At 44.5% G+C, this 16649-nt stretch overlaps 1 protein-coding gene across 2 annotated transcripts in view; it reads left to right on the forward strand.

Annotated features, from left to right (window-relative positions):
- LOC126199353 (probable cytochrome P450 6a20) overlaps positions 1–16649 on the forward strand; it is a 116399-nt gene that overhangs the window by 15844 nt on the left and 83906 nt on the right. For both annotated transcript variants that reach the window (XM_049936213.1, XM_049936214.1), the window contains exon 2: positions 11761–11979. In XM_049936213.1, the coding sequence (XP_049792170.1) occupies positions 11783–11979 (197 nt within the window). In that variant the 5' untranslated portion in view covers positions 11761–11782. The remainder of the gene's footprint in view (positions 1–11760; positions 11980–16649) is intronic.

Genomic DNA, 16649 nt, shown 5'->3' on the forward strand with positions numbered 1-16649 from the left:
ATATGTAATATTAACTTTGTACGGGATCCTTAGTCAGTGAGTGCTACTCGCTCTTGACAAATTTTTTTAACCTTTTTGCGGCGCTGAGCTGGCTGAAGGGATGCCAAAAAATACTTTTTGCTAAAAATAAATGTTAATAACATCGTCCGTGAATAGCGACATTGACCAGTAAGGTAGGTAGCTATCCGATAATCATGGACTGAAGTTTCACTAACGTCTTGTTCTTCCCTTCTCAAAAAATCTTGAAAGGTCCTTGTCCACGATGCTATAGACCTGCTATTGAAACATTCCCAGATAATCAGTACTCACTATTGGACTGTTTTCATACCTCAAGCTGTGGTCGGATGGACTACATATTCGAACGTCAAAGTCGAGTGTTCCGAGTTTCTGACGTCATAGTGAAGAAAAACTGTTCTGCACGAATTCGTACACAACGGTGAGCAGAAGTGGGCTACCTTCGTAGGAAAGCTGTACAGGAGCAGAAATGGTTAGCGAACAAGTTAACGCAATAAGCAGATTATGTACTTAACTTGTATTTCTCCAAGTGTACAAAGACCCATTACAAATAATGCAGCAAGAAACAGAGTCCAGCTATCACAATGCCAACAAGGCTGAAGCTTTCTAAATTAAGCACAAACAATGATGTCATAGCTAAGAGGCTCTAAGTACGAGTGGGCTGTGTCGCTGCCACTGACCGTTCTACAGGGTGTTACGAAACGGTACGGCCAAACTTTCAGGGAACATTCCTCACACACAAATAAAGAAAAGATGTTATGTGGACATGTGTCCGGAAACGCTTAATTTCCATGTTAGAGCTCATTTTAGTTTCGTCAGTATGTACTGTACTTCCTCGATTCACCGCCAGTTGGCCCAATTGAAGGAAGGTAATGTTGACTTCGGTCCTTTCGTTGACATACGACTCATTGCTCTACAGTACTAGCATCAAGCACATCAGTACGTAGCATCAACAGGTTAGTGTTCATCACGAACGTGGTTTTGCAGTCAGTGCAATGTTTACAAATGCGAAGTTGGCAGATGCCCATCTGATGTATGGATTAGCACGCGGCAATAGCCGTGGCGCGATACGTTTGTATCGAGACAGATTTCCAGAACGAAGGTGTCCCGACAGGAAGACGTTCGAAGCAATTGACCGGCGTCTGAGGGAGCACGGATTATTCCAGCCTATGACTCGCTACTGGGGAAGACCTAGAACGACGAGGACACCTGCAATGGACGAGGCAATTCTTCGTGCAGTTGACGATAACCCTCATGTCAGCGTCAGAGAAGTTGCTGCTGTACAAGGTAACGTTGACCACGTCACTGTATGGAGAGAACCAGTTGTTTCCGTACCATGTACAGCGCGTGCAGGCACTAACAGCGCCTGATTGGCCTCCACGGGTACACTTCTGGGAATGGGTCATCCAACAATGTGTCCATCCTCATTTCAGTGCAAATGTTCTCTTTACGGATGAGGCTTCATTCCAACGTGATCAAATAGTAAATTTTCACAAATCAGCGTGTATGGGCTGTCGAGAATCCGCACGCAATTGTGCAATCACGTCATCAACACAGATTTTCTGTGAATATTTGGGCAGGCATTGTTGGTGATGTCTTGATTGGGCCCCAAGTTCTTCCACCTACGCTCAATGGAGCACGTTATCATGATTTCATACGGGATACTCTACCAGTGCTGCTAGAACATGTGCCTTTACAAGTACAACACAGCATGTGTGGAGCTCCTGCACATTTCAGTCGAAGTGTTCGTACGCTTCTCAACAACAGATTTGGTGATCGATGGATTGGTAGAGGCGGACCAATTCCATGACCTCCACGCTCTCCTGACCTCAACCCTCTTGACTTTCATTTATGGGGGCATTTGAAAGCTCTTGTCTACGCAACCCCGGTACCAAATGAAGAGACTCTTCGTGCTCGTATTGTGGACGGCTGTGATACAATACGCCATTCTCCAGGGCTGCATCAGCGCATCAGGGATTCCATGCGACGGAGGGTGGCTGCATGTATCCTCACTAATGGAGGACATTTTGAACATTTCCTGTAACAAAGTGTTTGAAGTCACGCTGGTACGTTCTGTTGCTGTGTGTTTCCATTCCATGATTAATGTGATTTGAAGAGAAGTAATAAAATGAGCTCCAACATGGAAAGTAAGCGTTTCCGGACACATGTCCACATAACATATTTTCTTTCTTTGTGTGTGAGGAATGTTTCCTGAAAGTTTGGCCGTACCTTTTTGTAACACCCTGTATATCGCGAAGGGCAGAGCCACTGGGGGTGTGGTTCAGCGGGCCACCGGATTCCACATCAGCGTCTGATGGAAACTTACAATTCCGTCGCCAACTTTCAGACGTCTGTGCGATGGTATTGATACACGATAGCACAAAAAACACATTGGTGAGTATTAGTGTATGCATGTGGTAGAGTCGGCAGCAGGTCAGCGTTCGTCAGAAGTTGTCACATGCTGGTGGGAAGAGAGGAATTTACAATGGGCTTCCTGTGTGGGATCGTGACAGAGTGAGCGCATGGGATGGCGACCTCTGATTGGGCCACTTACTGGGGAGCTGTGGTGCCCATTTGTGTCTGAAGACGGCACGGGACGTCGCATCACTCATATCTTTTGTTTAGAAACAAGGAGTGACCAATGCAGATAGAACCTCTGGTTGACAAAACTGTCCATTCAGCGGCGCTGAGCTGGCTGAGGTACGCCAGAAAACTTTTTTTGCTAAAAAAATGATGCTGGGGAATGCGGAAGCATAGTGTTTGAGGACGGGTAATGTCTTTTTCAGAGTCTCATGAAAGCATAGAACACTTAAAGATAGATGTTTGTCTTCTGACTTACATTCATGTGGGGAAGGAACTCGACACCTGCCACGAGAAGCTGGAGGGGTAAGTTTGGTCATGCATTTGTTTCAGGCGGTATCTTATTCTGCGACAGAATTCTTAGGAGTATAGTCTGGTTTGTAGAGATTAATTGTTCTTATTCAGAGTTAGGTAGTGAGCTGTAGCTTGCCTTGATTCGAGATACAATTCTTCCATCCTGCACTGGGCAGTGCAGTGGACTTTGACCATTAGCGTTAATGGTTTGTGCAGACATCCTTGGGTAGCAGCCAGTCTGCACAAGCTGCTCGCACACGAAGTGAGGGCATGACTTACAGCAGCGTGACCTCGTTGCGAATGCAATAATCGAACCAGCTGTGGTGAGAACACCGTGTAATGTGAAGTTTGAGACACCAAAGTGCGATAGGATGGTTAGACTTCAGGTTAGGAAACGTGGTGCTAGATTAACAGTAATATGTCTTCCTGAAGACCACAGAGTTTAGGCGAGTAGTTAATGATCTTTGCCGGCCGGAGTGGCCGAGCGGTTCTAGGCGCTACAGTCTGGAACCGCACGACCGCTACGGTCGCAGGTTCTAATCCTTCCTCGGGCATGGATGTGTGTGATGTCCTTAGGTCAGTTAGGTTTAAGTAGTTCTAAGTTTTAGGGGACTGATGACCAAAGAAGTTAAGTCCCATAGTGCTCAGAGCCATTTGAACCATTTTTGATTTAATGATCTTTTGGCCTTTTCACCTTGTACTGTTTGAGTCGAGTAATCACGCATCTTAACAGTTAAGGTCGAGAGAATATGAGTCATTGAGTCATGAGAGAGGTAATTGTGTTTGTTCCCTTAACCACAACTGTTGAATCCTGCCTAGTTATCAAAGATGGGGTTTCTAGGAAACCTGCTTCTCGGATCGCTAGACAACAATTCAGGCACATCGTAATAATGAGTTTTATTACGAAAAGTACATTACAATGCTTAACTTCGTGTTAAACAGATGTGTCGCAAGCAAAAGGCGACAGATAAAATAAACAATGTTCTTCTGTATGTACAATTCCTGAGTAGCTGGTCTTGAAGTGCCTAATCTTGATGCTACTGTAGAAGTGGGAGACCCGGCGCTTATGTCCTCTTCGCATAGAGGCCGCTGCCGTCGCGTTATCGTCCTGGAGAGGGGTCAGCAAGGGTGCCATTGGCTGACGTCTTCTTCACAGCCCCCCTCTGCTCTCTCGTTTCCGAATGGCGTGCCGGCGCTTGACTTTATGCCGTAACAACAACCATCAAGGTCTTACTTCCACATATTTCACATATTTAATAAATCAATGAATATTGCTCGATCATCGAATTTGTTTTAGCAGATAGTGTGACCTCCTGAATTATTGTACCATATAATGCACCACTATAATTTAGTTGGTATAGATATTTCTTCATTTATTCATAATCTGTCAAATAGCGATTTAGTAGCTTTTCCCGTGTGTGGCACTTTTGACCATTAGATTCACGAGGGTTCCCTGACACTCTATATTCAAGGTGTCAGGAAAGTGAACGAATTTTGCTTTGTCAGACGAGATGTGTGCAAGGAAGTTCTCTGTACAACCATCGTTTCAGTGTCACGGATAGCATACTCTTCATGACCACCAAGCAAACAAAATAAATCGTCATCACCCATTCCACCCTCTGACCCTATATTCTCCAGTTGATCCACCTATTGCACTGGGATGTGTTTTGTACCAAGATGTTGGTTTAGCTTTACATTCACTTGTGATGAACAGACGTGACAACGAATATGTAATCTAGTCTTGCCATATCTGTACCCAGTATCAAGCACTCCCCTCCCCTCCTTCCGCCAAGGACCAAGCAAGGACAATCTTGCTGTATTCCAGATGGCAATTTGGCTGCTGGTAGTGGATACTGTCTCTTACGTCTCCAGACGAAACAGCTACAAATCCATGATCTGGGCCCTCTCCACAATTTCTGCAGTTTAAAGTGCTTACAGAAAGCAAGGTCAGACAATGCCCACAATTCGTGTCATCTGCACTCAACGATTTCTGCCGCTGTAGCGGCGTTTAATACCTGATCACTGTGTATCCAGCTTTTTAGCAAAAGTAATGAGAAGTAGTATTGCATTAGCAGCTGCAGGCCGATAACCACGGTGTTGCGACATGTGAGTCAGAATAAGATACATGTAAGGGGATTGCGAGATGAGGTTAGCTGTGCCCAGGAGAAAAATGACCGAAGCAGGTGGGTCGATGTCACCACACCAGGACAAGTCTCTTGTTACAGGCGACGTGACTAGGTGTCAGGTTTCAGTGACACAAATGCGCCTCGGAGCGATATAAATATGTCTGAATTTTGAAACAGAAGCACTTGTCGTCGCTGGAGTCCAGCACCACCAGCACATTGGACAGCCGAGACGACTGGGCATCGCAAACAGCACACCTGAGTTCAAGACCGGGATGCGCCTCTTGCCACCAGTACTAAGTTCCTCACGGAATTTAGTGCCACATCACCACCAACCTGCCGTACGCACTTGCTGCCGGAAGCACTGAGTTCGCTTCCCAGGACTTTAATAGAATAGCGTCTGCCGCCTCCGACTCCTGCCATAGAGCAACGGGTCAAATCCCGGTATCAGCAGTCTTCTCTCACCAAAGAAGGAGACGCCATTCTTCAGAGTGGTGTCAGCAGGGGATCGTTGAGCCAGTCACCGCACCTTCTGGTGACAGCGGTGGTAGTAACAATGCCTACAACCGACATCCGTGGATGAAGAAGATGATTTTACCGCTGCATGGGTGCAGATTCGTCGACGCGTGTTGAAGCCTTTTTATTTTATTTTTGTTCCACTGCGATGTCATGGCAGATAAGTGGGTTTTATCAGGGGTAGAGACATACTTGTTAAGTTGAGTGTGTGGCAGGTGGACGCAGATGGTATTTGGAGGAAGCTTGAATATAAGTTCGATATTGCAGTGTCTGTGTTGTTAAGAAGATCGTTCTTCACAACGGCACAGGCACTGCAGTGTAGCATTTATCCGCCAATACCAGGCAGCGACTTTCAATTAAAATGCCCTCCCCTGTATGGGAATTACATAATGTATGTACTCGTACAGGTTGTGATGCAGGAACGACGACATACAAAAGTTTGGGTTAGGCTGTGAGTCGTACGCGGACAGCCAAAGCGTTTAGGGCAACAGGTCGCTTAAAGGTGGAAATCCAGGTTCGAGTCCCGATCTAGCACTAATTTTCTTTGTCGTCATTCCCTTACACAGCTCTTTGCAACTGCGTGTACATTTCGTATATAAATGTGTTAGTTTTCAGTTGGTTACTACGGGCAATATGGGTATCATGAACAAGAGGTATGGCTCATCGCCTATTGTTTTTATGGTGATTCAGGAGGTGTAGCTAAGTTTGGTGTTGTTTCGATGTGTAGTAGCGGTTATGAGCAGCCTCTCAGGCGAGAGTTGTTAAGTGACTATAAGAAGTAATATGACAGTGTTGTTATTAAGTGTTCTCGTGATTTGAGTCTGTTTCGCGCAGAGCAAGGAATATGGCTCAGTATTTAAGTGTTAGGATAGTGGTATGTTTAAGTGGTTTCTGTTTCCTCGTTTATGGTTGTGTAACTGACAAGAGGTAATCATATAGTGGTCACCACCACAAGAGCAGGGTTTCCAGTAATGCAATGTGCTACCACAGGATAGGTATCGAGAATTTTAAGAGGCTAGCGGAGTAGAAAGAGCGATCTAGGAGATTAGATGATGCTGAGGTGAAGGAAGCAGCTTATTACAAACTTCCGGAGTATAGGGAGAAGATGCGGAGAAAGCAGGAGGACTGGGTAATGGAAAAAGGGCCTCAAGATGTGCGGATTATGTTAATTATGGAGAGAAGTGAAACAGAAGAAGCAGAGAGGAGGGACAAGGAGGAAGCTGAAAGGGAGAAGAGCAGGCTTGTGGATAGTTTACCAGTTCCTGCTAATTACCGTTAATGTACTTGAACCATTCGGTCCTCAAAGGAGTAGGGAAGAACGTAGCAGATGGGTGGATGATTTCCTTAGTGGGAAAATAAAAGCAGTTGTAGATGATGGCATAATACAAATTCGTGGAAATTCACGCGATGCACATAATAATCACGTTGTTGACGTTGAAGAGAATAATGTACAAGTACCAGCTTCGATATGCAGGGGAACTGTGGAGTCTGAGGTAGCAGGATTGAGTGTGGGCTCTACTGAAGTGACTGAGTGTGGGGATAGCAACATGGGTGGTTTAAGTGGAGTAGTATCTCCCCCTTTGGGCGATGATGGATGTTGTGCTGAGGCCATAGAGCCTGGGCCAGATGCACGAAGAAGTGAATATGCTGGTGATTTTTACATCGTCCAAATAGGAACTGCAGATAATGTTATTGTTTTAGATTCTACGGGGAATACACAAGAAATTATTGACAGTTGTGTCGAAAATGTTATGGCAGAAACGGTATAGACGCAAATGTTTCCGCAGAAGCATTGTGAACAGATGAAAAGGAAGAGAAGACGAGTTTGTAGAGTGGGAAATTAAGTCGAGAGGACTGAATCTGTTGAAGAGTGAAACGCCAGAAGTTCGGGAAGTAGCTCGAGGGCAAGTAATGAGTCACAGCCTTGCAGGGCAAGCAGCTGACCTGCACAGCGACCTGTTTACAGCACAGCCGAAGTCTGATGCACACGATGAGCATGAAGTGGGTGAAGGATACAACAAGAGTCTGAAAGTAAACGTTCCAACTGAACATCACACCAAAGTTAACCTTCGGCGACAGAAAGCTGTTGCCAGTGTAGAGCTGTCACGAGGTGCGTGCGTCTAGTGTGTAAGACAAACCAGTTAAACCGTGAACAAATACATTAAGGAGTGATTCGCACGGTGTAGTGCCACTAGGCTCCAGGAAGGTGTTTTGGATGAGCAGGATTTCCGAAAAACAAAGCAATTCGAGAAAAATTCAATTTTTAACGGCCGATACAATAATGGGTGACTAAAGCAGGGGGATAAAATAGTGAAGGCAGCAGAGGATAGGTAAAAAAACGAGGGCTAGTAGAAACCCTTGGGTAACAGAAGAAATATTGAATTTAATTGATGAAAGGAGAAAATATAAAAATGCAGGCAAAAGGAATACAAACATCTCAAAAATGACATCGATAGGAAGTGCAAAATGGCTAAGCAGGGATGGCTAGAGGAGAAATGTAAGGATGTAGAGGCTTATCTCACTAGGGGTAAGATAGATACTGCCTACACGATAGTTAAAGAGACCTTTGGAGAAAAGAGAACGACTTGTACGAATATCAAGAGCTCAGATGGAAACACAATTCTAAGCAAAGAAGGGAAAGCAGAAAGGTGGAAGGAGTATATAGAGGGTCTATACAAGGGCGATGTACTTGAGGACAATATTATGGAAATGGAAGAGGATGTAGATGAAGATGAAATGGGAGATAAGATACTGCGTGAAGAGTTTGACAGAGCACTGAAAGACCTGAGTAGTAACAAGGCCCCCAGAGTAGTCAACATTCCATTAGAACTACTGACAGCCTTGGGAGAGCCAGTCCTGACAAAACTTTACCATCTGGTGAGCAAGATGTAGGAGACAGGCAAAATACCCTCCAAGAAGAATATAATAATTCCAATCCCAAAGAAAGCAGGTGTTGACAGATGTGAAAATTACCGAACTATCAGTTTAATAAGTCACAGCTGCAAAATACTAACACGAATTCTTTGCAGACGAATGGAAAAACTGATAGAAGCCGACCTCGGGGAAGATCAGTTTGGATTCCGTAGAAATGTTGGAACACGTGAGGCAATACTGACCCTACGACTCATCTTAGAAGAAAGATTAAGGAAAGGCAAACCTACGTTTCTAGCATTTGTAGACTTAGAGAAAGCTTTTGACAATGTTGATTGGAATACTCTCTTTCAAATTCTGAAGGTGGCAGGGGTAAAATACAGGGAGCGAAAGGCTATTTACAATTTTTTCAGAAAGCAGATGGCAGTTATAAGAGTCGAGGGGTATGAAAGGGAAGCAGTGTTTGGGAAGGGAGCGAGACAGGGTTGTAGCCTATCACCGATGTTATTCAATCTGTATATTGAGCAAGCAATAAAGGAAACAAAAGAAAAGTGTGGAGGAGGAATTAAAATTCATGGAGAAGAAATAAAAACTTTGAGGTTCGCCGATGACATTGTAATTCTGTCAGAGACAGCAAAGGACTTGGAAGAGCAGTTGAACGGAATGGACAGTGTCTTGAAAGGAGGGTATAAGATGAACATCAACAAAAGCAAGACTAGGATAATGGAATGTAGTCGAATTAAGTCGGGTGATGCTGAGGGAATTAGATTAGGAAATGAGACACTTAAAGTAGTAAAGGAGTTTTGCTATTTGGGGAGCAAAATAACTGATGATGGTCGAAGTAGAGAGGATATAAAATGTAGACTGGCAATGGCAAAGAAAGCGTTTCTAAAGAAGAAAAATTTGTTAACATCGAGTGTAGATTTAGGTGTCAGGAAGTCGTTTCTGAAAGTATTTGTATGGAGTGTAGCCATGTATGGAAGTGAAACGTGGCCGATAAATAAAAAAAAAATGGCTCTGAGCACTATGAGACTTAACATCTATGGTCATCAGTCCCCTAGAACTTAGAACTACTTAAACCTAACTAACCTAAGGACATCACACAACACCCAGTCATCACGAGGCAGAGAAAATCCCTGACCCCGCCGGGAAGGACGATCAATAGTTTGGACAAGAAGAGAATAGAAGCTTTCGAAATGTGGTGCTACAGAAGAATGCTGAAGATTAGATGGGTAGATCACATAACTAATGAGGAGGTATTGAATAGAATTGGGGAGAAGAGGAGCTTGTGACACAACTTGACTAGAAGAAGGGATCGGTTGGTAGGACATGTTCTGAGACATCGAGGGATCACCAATTTAGTATTGGAGGGCAGCGTGGAGGGTAAAAATCGTAGAGGGAGACCAAGAGATGAATACACTAAGCAGATTCAGAAGGATGTAGGCTGCAGTAGGTACTGGGAGATGAAGAAGCTTGCACAGGATAGAGTAGCATGGAGAGCTGCATCAAATCAGTCTCAGGACTGAAGACCACAACAACAACAACAAGAGCAGGGGGCACATTCAGGAACTTCCTCGTGACATAGCGGCCCACCCCTGACAATGACCATAGCCCAGAATGGCTGCTAGAAGGGTGCAGGCACGGCACATTATAAGGCTCCGAGAGCTTCCTGGGCTTCCTTGGCTGGGCCCCATACTCTTCGCTTTATGGACTCCAGGTACTGTCATTGGAAAGAGGGGGCATAAAATGTTTGAGATAGCAGCTGGCGGGACTATCTGATCCCCAGCTGTAATCAGATCTGGCCATGTCATATGAGAGACCACCATCCCCCCGTGTCATCTGAGAGACCGCCATCCCCCCACCTCCTCCGGAAAATTATGACACAGCGGATGCCCAACCACCATCCACCAAAGCTGCCACCTCATTACATAGCGTCCTAGCTGGCATTGACAGTCTCCTCTGCCTTCTACCTCATGCCAATACGAACCCCATCCATGAAGCGAAGAACTACACAGGACAAAGTGGAAGCTGAGATTTGTTTAGGTGTAGGCTTTCAGGGAGGCTGATCCTTGTCCTCCCAGTCCAATGCCCCCCCCCCCCCCCTCCCCCCACGCCTGGTTCAAGCAGGCAAGTAATGCCTTGGACATTACCAGCCCTACACGTCAGTTACACGAATGAGAGGCTTGGTGTCTCACACAGCGAGTGACGAGGAAATGAAGAAGCTGGAGGCGACTCATGGCAACAGTGGTTTGTGCTCTCTGTACTGAGACCTCTGTGTGCTGAAGCCACGTGGTATGACATGTGCGCTACCCCTTGCTACTTAAGGATGGCGCTAGCCATGGCCAAGACACTTCGCTAAAGTTTATTAAGCTGTTTGTTCCGCTGAATTTGTTATAAGATATATTGACTTTGCTGTTGCGTATGGATTACTCACTTATTTGTTCTTTTGGACTGTTTGTGCTAGCTTATAATATCTTGACAATTCCAACATTTCTTTGAAGTATGAGAGATGTACTTTGATTTTCTCACGCTTTCTGACAAAGTACGAGAGTGTGTGTCTGCTTCGCTGTACTTCTGTGTACTGTACTCTCGAGCAGTATACTTTTTTGAGGTCTTCATAACGCTATATTCTAGCAAGATAACGCAAGACCGTATGTTGCCTGTGCTGTGCTCATCTGCCTCGATAGAGAGGGTGTTTGACTGTTGCACTAGCCAGTCCTTTCTCCAGATCTCTACCTCTACATGTGCCGTCTGTAAACCACTGCCGGCCGCAGTGGCCGAGCGGTTCTAGGCGCTTCAGTCTGGAACCGCGCGACCGCTACGGTCGCAGGTTTGAATCCTGCCTCGGGCATGGATGTGTGTGATGTCCCTAGGTTAGTTAGGTTTAATTAGTTCTAAGTTCTAGGGGACTGGTGACCTCAGATGTTAAGTCCCATAGTGCTCAGAGCCATTTGAATCATTTGATTTGTAAACCACTTTACGGTGTGTGCCAGAGGAAACTTTGTGCGTGATTGTTGCTTCCGCCTTTTCCTGTTCTAGTCGTGGATGGTTTATTTGAAGAACTATTCCTGGTAAGCCTCCATAGAAAGTAAAATTAGAGAGATTCGAGCTCGCACAGAGGTTTCCATTACTGCCGCCTGGAATGGTTTGTCAGATGAGATATACAGCTAGAATGTGTTAGGGGTTCGACGAGAGGTTTTTGTGACTTGTATGGTAAGGAACTGCTCCCTAAAAATCAGCTCTTACTCAACTGTTCACGGAAATGCTAGCGATGCGCATTGGGTGGACTAGCCCTTCTCACTATGAACTGTAATGAAAGAAGAATGACTGATAATACTTATCTTGTTTTGTTATTTTCCAGTTTCTGGTAGATAGCGAGCGCTATGTCCATGGACTGGTGTACTACCGGTGCCCTCGTTGTTCTGACGGTGTGGCTCCTATGGAAGTACCTGTCGTGGAACTATGGATACTGGCAGAGTCTGGGAGTGCCCTGCCCAGAGCCTTCGGTGCCATTTGGGAACATGAAGGACGCCATTCTCGGCAGGAAACACGTCACCGAAGTCATCAGAGACATATACAAGTAAGGTCAACGAAACACCAAAACTATGTAATCGAATATTCACGCATATTGAGTGTACATGTCCGTCAGTAGAAATTTCTACAAGACTCTAAAAGTGGTATTTTTGATATAAATGAGTCAATCAGTTCCGAGGTGTGGCATATCACAAGAACTAAATTCTGTACTGGTACAATTATTTAAAGGAGAGGTCTACCGGAATCACGGGAATCACTTCTAAAAGTGTAACAGAATGCAGTAATGAATAAAAACTCTGTGTTCGGAAGGGGGAGAGGGGCAGCAAATGCCCCCATTACTTTTACATGTTTTATTTTTCTGCACGGGCTCTATCATGCTCTATGGACCTAGGTGAGCACTGTGTAAGAGCATATATTCCCTGTTCGTCAAAGATCTCCTGCGTTCACAGTCATGCTTTCACTGCACGAATTATGCTCTCACCTTCTTAAAAGTTTGTACCACATAGAGAAGCCTTGAGGGATTCAAACAGGTGGAGATCTGCTGATGGCACCTGTTCTGCACTATGGGGTGAATGAGAAAATGTCGAACTCAATTTGGGGATGTGTTTTCGGCTTCAGAGACTTCTGTGTGGGCGAATATTGTAATGGTGGAGCAAGGTTCCTTTTGGAACCTTGTCAGACCGAACACGCCAGAAATGGTTTTTGAGTCTGTTGAGAGTCTTCACATATGCCTCTGTATTGATGGTTGTCCCTTTTGCCTACATATCTACGAATATGAAACTAATCCAAAGACTGTCACGATGATTTTGAAGAAGTCCATATTTCATCGGATAATAAGCAATATTTAACGCTTTCCTAAGCTTTGAATATACAGAGACTATATAGCACCACACGCACTGTCTCACAAACAAAATATGTTTGTTCTCAAATTCTGTTAAATATTGTAAAGACGAAACAAAGCAAAAATAATTATGAGAGAGAGCGCTATATACATGAATATAATGGCAACAGATATTTTGACAGTTTTCTGGCAGTTTGCATTATAGTATCTATAGTACATTATATTATATACTAGTGACTAGATACAATTTTACATTCATAAATCTTATGGCGCTGGCTACTAAATTTACGTTGTTACAGCTTGTTGAACGCTACACCGTCGATAACTTGTTTTTAGAGCCATCAGTCTTTCGACTGGTTTGATGCTGCACGTCACGAATTCCCCTCCGGTGTCAACCTTTTCATTCAGACTCTTGCACTTGCAACCTATGTCCTTAAGTATATACTGGATTCATCCCAGTTTCTGTCTTTCTCCACGGGTTTTACCCTCTATAGCTCCTAGTATAAAGCGAGTTATTTCCTGATATCTTAACAGATGTACTACCATCCTGCCCCTTCTTTTTGTCAGTGTTTTCCATACATTCCTTTCCTCTCTGATTCTGCGGGAAACCTCATTTTTTACCTTAGCAGTCCACCTAATTTACAACATTCTTCTGTGCCACAACGTCTCAAATGTTTCTATTCTGTTCCGGTTTTTCCACAGACTATGTCTCACTGCCAAACAATGCTATGTTCCAGACGTACATTCTCAGAAATTTCTTCCTTAAATTAATAACTATCTTTGATACTCCGCTTAATACGTCAGGAGTCCTACACACAGGAGGCGGCCACACGGGTAGCGGGGGCTGTGTGGAAGGGACTGTGCGGTTTTTTTAGGTTGTTAGAGGGTCTCAGGGGACCACAGAAGGGGCGCCCGTCTAAAAGTGGGCTGGTAAAACACAGTAAGGTAGTTGTAGAAACGATTGGTATTGTAGTTGTAAATTGTCGTAGCTGTGTTGGGAAAGAACCAGAGCTCCAAGCCCTAATAGACTGAAGCTCAAATAGTTGTAGGTACAGACAGCTGGCTAAAGCCGGAAATAAGTTCAGCCGAAATTTTTTCAAACGATCTAACAGTGTTCGGAAAGGACAGATTAAATACAGTGAGTGATGGAGTATTTATTGCTGTCAGAGGTAGTTTGCCTTGTAGCGGAACTGAAGTAGATAGTTCGTGTGAAATAGTATGGGTAGAGGTTATACCTGACAATCGGACTAAACTATTGATTGGATCGTTTTACCGACCCCCGACTCAGAAGATATAGTTACTGAACAGATGCCGGCCGGAGTGGCCGAGCGGTTCTAGGCGCTACAGTCTGGAACCGCGCGACCGCTACGGTCGCAGGTTCGAATCCTGCCTGAGGACCCGCCAGGATAGCCGAGATGTCCTTAGGTTAGTTAGGTTTAAGTAGTTCTAAGTTCTAGGGGACTGACGCCCACAGAAGTTAAGTCCAATAGTGCTCAGAGCCATTTGAACCATTTGTCCGCAGCTCGTGGTCGTGCGGTAGCGTTCTCGCTTCCCACGCCCGGGTTCCCGGGTTCGATTCCCGGCGGGGTCAGGGATTTTCTCTGCCTCGTGATGACTGGGTGTTGTGGGATGTACTTAGGTTAGTTAGGTTTAAGTAGTTCTAAGTTCTAGGGGACTGATGACCATAGATGTTACGTCTCATAGTGCTCAGAGCCATTTGAACCATTTTAGCCATTTACTGAACAGTTCAAAGAAAACTTGATTCTCATCTCAAATAAGTACCCCGTTCACACAGTAATAGTCGGTGGTGACTTCAATCTATCCTCGATATCCTGCAAAAATTATACGTCTAAAGCCGGCGGCAGGCATAAAACGTCATCCGAAACTGTACTGAATGCTTTCTCAGAAAATTATTTCGAACAATTAGTTCACAAGCCCACTCGAAGCGTAAATGGTTGCGAAAGCATACTTGACCTTTCAGCAACAAATAATCATGGACAAATAGTGAGTATTATGACGAATACAGGGATTAGCGACCACAAGGCAGTTGCTGCTAGGCTGAATACACCTACAACCATCAAAAAGAAACGCAAAGTATATTTGTTTAAAAAATCCGATAAAAATGCTCTTAACGCCCTTTTAAGAGACAGTCTCCACTCCTTCCGATCTGATCATTTACGTGTAGAAAAGTTGTGGAATGTTTTCGACAGCAGTTGACAGATATATACCACATAAATTAATAAGTGATGGTACTGATGCCCCGTAACCTTCTCTTCTCCTCCTTCCCCTACAACTGCATCCAACCCCCAGGACTATTAGATTTTCATCTCTCTTTACCTACTGAATTACTCGTTAGGTATCCTCACACACTTCCTCTATCTCCTCATATTCGGCATGTGTAAGTGAACTATTATTGTCGATGGTGGCTCGCTCTCGATTCTAATGAGAACAACCCTGTCACTGAACTGGTTACAGTAACTCACTCTCTGTCCAACCTACTTATTCATAACAAATCATACTCTCGTTATACCATTTTCTGCTACTGTTGATATTACCCTATGCTCATCTGACCAGAAATCCTTGTCTTCTTTCCCTTTCACTTCAGTGATACCCACTAATCTACATTAGGCCTTTGCATTTCCATTTTCAGATTTTCTAGCTTACCTGCCACGCTCAAACTTCTGACATTCCATGCCCCGATCCGTAGAACGCTATTGTTTCGTTGACTGCTGAATATTTTTCTCATGGTAACCTTCCCCTTGAAAGCCCCTTCCCGCAGATCTGAATGGGGGACTAATCCGGAATCTTTTGGCAATGGAGAGGTCACCATGACACTTTTTCAGTTACAGGCCACAAGGTTGTTGGCCGAATGAGGGTGACTTCTTATGTCGGAAGTCTTCGGCCGCGATTGCTGATGATTTTTATTCAAAATTTAAGCAGTGACGGGGTTCGAACACGCGACCAAGAACGTTATGATTACTAATGAAAGACGTTGCCCCTAGACCCCTAGTAATGAAAGATAATGAGTGCTGTACTCCATTATGAGCACATCCCAGACAAATGAGTGGAGTTTTCGGAGACAAGGCCCAGCAGGCAGTAGTGCGCGATGAAACAAAACCAGTTTACTTAAGCGTACTCACACGCACATGTCATTCAATATTCCACAGTACCTGACATATTAATTTCCTATTATTGCCTCTTATCCTGAAGTACTCAGTTTGGGATCATCTGCTACCTGTATAGTTTTGACTCCAAAGGTTTGTGACACCTTATATACCACAGTCATGCAAACTTCAGCGCATAGTACCAGTCGGATGCACAGTTTTGTCTGCTGCAGCTAGGGTGGCATTATGTTCCTTCGAGTGCAACAAATATTCATTTTTTCGGTTCACATCTGTTCATAGGTTCTGGATGACGAACCTGTGTTTAGATATTATCGTCACTGTCCATCAGCAGCCTATGAAGGTTTTCCTTCCTATCCTTGCGAGTTTATGGCAGTGATTTTTCTGTCTCTAGACTTCGGCGTTACACTAACTGTTGCGTCATTTAGACTACCAGACGAACTTCCGTTTGTGTGTAAATTAACACTCGCTGTAGCAGACTTCAATCTCTTTAATATTGGAATAAATCTATTCAAGGCCGGCCGGAGTGGCCGAGCGGTTCTAGGCGCTACAGTCTGGAACCGCGCGACCGCTACGGTCGCAGGTTCGAATCCTGCCTCGGGCATGGATGTGTGTGATGTCCTTAGGTTAGTTAGGTTTCAGTAGTTCTAAGTTCTAGGGGACTGATGACCTTAGAAGTTAAGTCCCATAGTGCTCAGAGCCATTTGAACCATTTTTTCTATTCAACATTTTTACCTGCACAGCGTCCCCATT

This window comes from Schistocerca nitens, chromosome 8, assembly GCF_023898315.1.
Source record: "Schistocerca nitens isolate TAMUIC-IGC-003100 chromosome 8, iqSchNite1.1, whole genome shotgun sequence".
NCBI classification, from domain to species: domain Eukaryota; kingdom Metazoa; phylum Arthropoda; class Insecta; order Orthoptera; family Acrididae; genus Schistocerca; species Schistocerca nitens.